At 40.3% G+C, this 5,376-nt stretch overlaps 1 protein-coding gene across 1 annotated transcript; it reads left to right on the plus strand.

Annotated features, from left to right (window-relative positions):
* The first annotated feature begins 1,299 nt into the window (after window positions 1-1,299).
* On the plus strand, window positions 1,300-1,698 carry LOC125845781 (uncharacterized). Its single transcript, XM_049525310.1, has one exon. The coding sequence runs from the start codon at window positions 1,300-1,302 to the stop codon at window positions 1,696-1,698; it is 399 nt and encodes a 132-aa protein (XP_049381267.1).
* The last annotated feature ends 3,678 nt before the right edge of the window (window positions 1,699-5,376 follow it).

Consider the following 5,376-nt stretch of genomic DNA (forward strand, 5'->3'; position numbering starts at 1 on the left):
TATATCTGAGCTGGAATATGATCAGTTACTATAGACCAGGAGAGCGAGCTTCGCTCCACAGCTATGCATGATCCGTCTAGGTTCTCGTAGACTCTGATACCTACTCATCCTCCTCCTCCTCCAGCCACAACTCCTACACAGACAGTGGTCCAGACACTACCAAATTAGGGTCCTCCTTCTCGGTCACTCAATAGACTTAAGACTGAGGGTTTGAGGACCATATTAGAGGAGAATTAGTTGTCCACTGATGGTGTGGTGGATAGATATTATGATGTGTGGAGAAATCTAAAGTTACACAAGTTTGAGGTTTTCACAAAACCATGGGGCCCTTACATTTCTACCTAGGTCCGGGAGTTTTATGCGGTGTATAGAGAACTTGTTCCAAAAGGGAAAAAGAATGCCAATATGTTCAAACTAGTAGATGAGGTTATGGTTCGAGGCCGAAATGGCAAATGCAGCATCTCAGACATAAATGCAGTTCTTGGGTGCTCTCAGAATTTCATGCATAATTACCCCTATCTGATCAAGAAGAAAACGCTAGAGAATCTTAAGGGTTGGTTAGCATTCTTCTCTCCGATGTCACTCCGAGGTGGATTTAGGTTGGTGGCCATATTGAGAAGAAGGACCTCAATGTAGTTGTAAATTACTGGTTCAGGTTTATTAGCAGCACTATCATTCCCTATCTTAATAAGTCGATCCTCCGACACCCGAAGGATGCTTGTCTTGGTTCTATTATGGATCGACAGAGGTTGAACTTGGGGCTACTCATCAAGCAAGAGATTGCCATGAGGGCCAAGCAGAGTTATACCTCACTGCCTTTCCATGTCTATATCACAGTGCTTTACCAGCGGGGCCGCGCTCCTAGAGTTGAGAAGATGGGTGTGGAGGTGACCCCCACCTCTTCTACTGATTTTGACTCATAGAGGCTAAGTATATATGTGATGAGGTTGATAAGAAGAGGGTTGCACAGGCGGATACATCCCCGATTGTTGATGTTGATATTTTGTCGACCAAGAAAATCATGCCCCCTCATTCGACTGGTCCTATAGGTACTTCTAGACATCCTATTTTTTATATGCCTAAATCTTATGTTGCACCCCTTCCATCTAGTTCTACTACAGTTGTTGCCTCTGCTTCTTGACCCCCTATCACCTAGACCATGCTTTACAACATGGCCATCTGGCCCAATCTATTGATGTATGTTCCTCATGGGTAGAGGTTGTCATGTTTGGGTTGATTGAAAGGGTGATTTCTTCTGCCCTAGCTCCTATTAAGGTTGAGTAAAGGGAGCATAGATCAATGATTAACGACTACAAGCTTGCGTTAGATGCCCTTACTGTGAGGCTTGAGGATTATGAGAAGAACCAGGGGGTAACTGTTGTTGTGAAGTCTTGGAAGGCCGATGTTGCTGAGCTGAGGAGAGATATGGACGAGTTGAAGTCCATTGACCTGTCGATGTTGTTCAGTACGGTGGAGATTGCTGAGGTCTCGAGCACCTATATTCCAGCTACTTTTGAGGTTCCTTTGGTTATTACTAGTGATGAGATTAGAGCTGATAATGTTTATGTTGAGTCCGAGGTTGAGACAGATGAGGAACAATTATGTGTTCGAGAGGAGACCGTATATGAGGATTTGGAAGACTTGGAGGGTTCCATGTTTGATACAGTTAGGCAGGCATCACTCCGGGAACTTCTATGATGGACTCTATTGGAGACAAGGATGTTGTGGAGCTGGGCACTGATTGCCTAGACAGCGGGAGTGACTGATATGCAGACTTCACCCAGTCTTAGCCTGGCAGGATGCTCTCTTGCGTCCCTTTCTGTTGCTTTTTAGACTTTTAATTATTTTTTTGCATTTGAGGACAACTACTTATTTTTGTTGGCGAGGTGAGGTATTTCCATACCTAACTCTATTGGGTTGTTTTTGTGGACATTGTTTGTTGTTGGTTTTGGTTTTGTGAATATTGGAGCTTATTGGTGTTTATACATATATCATGGTTTTTGATCCATGTTGGTCCATTGTTTTTATTGTGCAAATGGTTTTGAATCGATTTTTAAAAACTTTGCCACCTCTTTTGTGTTTGATTGTGGCGGTTTTCTTGCATTTTCAAGTGTCGATTGTGGTCAATACGGATGACTTGAATAGTTCTCTTAATAGAACAATACAAATGTGCGGCTATGATGAGGTAAAATTAGTTACATAGGTCATATGTGAACTCGTAGCATCTCGTTGTGACTAGCCGGTTGTCGATGAAGTCTATTGTGATGAACATTGCACCCTACCTAGAAAGTGTGGAGTCTTGTTTGATAATGGCATTGAATGCCTTGTGTGGTGAGGTTGTCTTGAATATTGTGCTTGATGAGACATAGAATTTTCCTGTTAGTCCGATTGATTGAGTGAAGCAAGTGATTGAAATGATCTTAGGCTAAAGTTTTGAGGAGTGAACCAAATTGATAACATACCTCTTTGTGGCCACCTTGTAAGAAGTGTTAACCTTGCTTGGCACATTTTGAGCCTATCCTTTTCTTTAGAAGAAACTTGAGAAACTTTGACCTCTTTATCCCATCACATATAGCCTTCATGAAGTATTGGTTTGTTGAATAGCAAACTCAGGCCAAAATCTTAAGTTGGGGTGTGGTGAAAAAGAAGGAAACTCAAGAATTGTGAAAACTCCCCCTTTTGAAGCATAGTTTGAAAAAGATGGAACCCCTCCATGAAAAAAAGAGAAAGAAAATAAATAGTGAAAAAAAGAAGAAAAATTTTGTGAAATAAAGTGTGTGAAAGAAGCAAAAGCAATGGGGTATCCGATGAGTCATGTGTAGTGAAATAATGGGGTGGATTGTGAACATGTTTTAATGTGAAAGAGAAGGGGAAAAGTGATTTTCAGGCCATACTTCATGAAGGTAGAAACTACTAATCCAAAATGACCATACATTTACACTCAGCCCCGTTACAAGCCTTGAAAAGACCTTTGTCATCTTGAGTGAGCTGAAATGAAGGTTGATGAAAAGAAGGACAAACCTATGGGTGGAATCATGCATGTATTCATATTTCTGAGTGTGAGAGTTGTCTTTGATTCCGGTATCCTGAATTGTTGAGAAATTTTGTGTGCATGGAATCATCCTTGTTGTGAGGGCATGTGAATGCTTTTGTTGAGCTTGAACTTACATTTGAAGCAAACATTGTGAGCTTGAGTATACTTGATAATGGTGAGTCACAATTTAAAACATAAAATGCACAATTGAACATTGTATGTGTAGTTTGAACATCTTGTGGGAATTTGTGTTGAGTCTTAAGTAGCACTGTTTGTAGACATCCTCATCGAACTAATCGATCTTGAGTTTTTACTTGAGGACAAGTAAAATTTTAAGTTGGGGGTGTTGATGAGTCTAAGATTTCAACTCATTTCGGGCATTGTTTTCATTTTTTAAGTGTCCTGAAATGCCTAATATATGCTCTAAACTGATGTTAAAGTGTTGATTTGCAGCAATGAAGCCGAAGAAGCAAAGAAAGGACTTAAGCGAGCAAAAAGGAGTGAAAAAGCTGAAGAAGTTGAAGGAAGGCAATCCTGATGACCGCCAAGACCACTCGGTGAACCATTGAGTTACTCTTTAGCTCGCAAAATTTCCAGCGTGCCATCCCTGAGGAAGAATTCACTTGGCGACAGGTATTGACAATTGGCGGACCGCCGAACGACTCGGCGACATCGACCTCGATCACCTAAAGTTATAGAACCCTAAGGACTAAGAGCCAAGGCAAACCATAGCTGGATTGGAGCAAAGAGCGCGTCGCCAACCTAGTTGGCGATGCACGACTTATTTCACCTAATTGCCCTGAAGACAAAAATTTGCAGAAGTATAAATTAAAATTTGAAAAAGATCAGAGAATCATTCAAGTATTGTAGAAACTAAATCTAGTTCTCCTGAGTTTTCCGTTGTAGAGTTTTAAGATTTTGCGACTTGGTTTTGAGGATTTTCAATTGGGTTTTGGAATTAATTCGTTTTGAAACATTGTAGAGACTTGGAAACCATTGCCTAGCCCATGGCTAATATAGTTGGTAATTGTTTCTTCCTTTTTTATGATGTGTAGCTAAAACCTCACTTCTTGGGGTGTGATCATGTGATTATTGGTTTAATTAGCTTATGGGTATTTTTGTTTACTGATTTTTTAATCCTTAATTGAAGTGGGTTTAATCGATAGTTGTGTATCAATCTATGAATTATAGTTGCAAATGCAATTCTAGCTTAGTGTTCTGGTCTCGCTTGAGAAAGAGGTTTTAGAACCAAGGTTTTCGATTAATGATTGTAGTTATTGGGTTTGTAACACCTTGCTTTTTGAAAGAGCTAGAGTTACAAAGAAACCATTTTTGGAAATTTTGGCAAATCAAGCTAAGTATAAGTTTTGGGTCAACCTTAAGTGACCATAACTTCTAGAATAGGATGATTTAGGTGAGCTACAAGATACCGTATGAAAGGTCTTGGAATTATCTTTCCAACGCCACCGAGTTTTCTCATTTTCGAGTTCATATGAGGGAGATATGCCTGTTTTAAATCGGGTTGTCTCAATAAGGAAAGTCAACCGCATTTTAAAGGGGTATTATGAACTTTTCCATACCCAATTAATTTATAGAGAAAGAACACAAGAGGAGAAAATAGGAGAAAGAGCCAAAGTTCGTCATTCTTGAGTTTTCGCTTGTGGATTTCGCCAAGGGTTAGTCCCTACGAGGTATGTGAGATGACATAGTGTTGGGTTCGTTCACCCACGCACAAATCCTAGTTAGTTCACCATGTTTGTTTCTTGAATAAGAGTTTATGTGTTCTTGCTGAATATTGTCAAAAGTTTCGTTTGAATCTTGATTGTGGAGTTTTGGAGAAGTTGTTGAGTTAATTGCATGAGGTTTAAGGTTCTTTTTTAGTATTATATTGCATACTTTGGTCGTATATTCGAATTTAAGTGTTTGGGGAAGAAACCAATAGAAACTAGAGGGTTTAGAGTTGAAAAACGAGCAAGAAAATTCGGGGATTTCTGCGTAGGGGCATGGGGCAGCACTCTACTCAGAGCGCCCCAAAAAGGTGTCAGAAGTTTAGGCTCTGGGGCACCGCGCCACTCAGAGCACCCCAACCCAACTTCTAATGTTTTGGGTCTGGCCCCCGGCACCACTTAGCGCGCCAGGGATGCGAGGTCTTCTACCCTTTCCCACTTCTTTCCGTTTGAGTTCTCTTCAATCGTACCTATGTTTTCTAGTTAATTTCTACACTCTAAGGTACATCTAAACAACATGATATCATCCATAAATTCAAATTCAAGGAAAGTTAACACCCAAGACTAGAGAGTTCTTAGAGTTTTTTTAAAAGTCTTTTGCAAATGCTTTAAACT

The sequence above is a fragment of the Solanum stenotomum genome, chromosome 11, assembly GCF_019186545.1.
Source record: "Solanum stenotomum isolate F172 chromosome 11, ASM1918654v1, whole genome shotgun sequence".
NCBI classification, from domain to species: Eukaryota; Viridiplantae; Streptophyta; class Magnoliopsida; order Solanales; family Solanaceae; genus Solanum; species Solanum stenotomum.

Bases quoted from the DNA above. Each gene is read 5' to 3' on its own strand.
- LOC125845781 (XM_049525310.1), top strand. From the start codon at position 1,300: ATGATTAACGACTACAAGCTTGCGTTAGATGCCCTTACTGTGAGGCTT.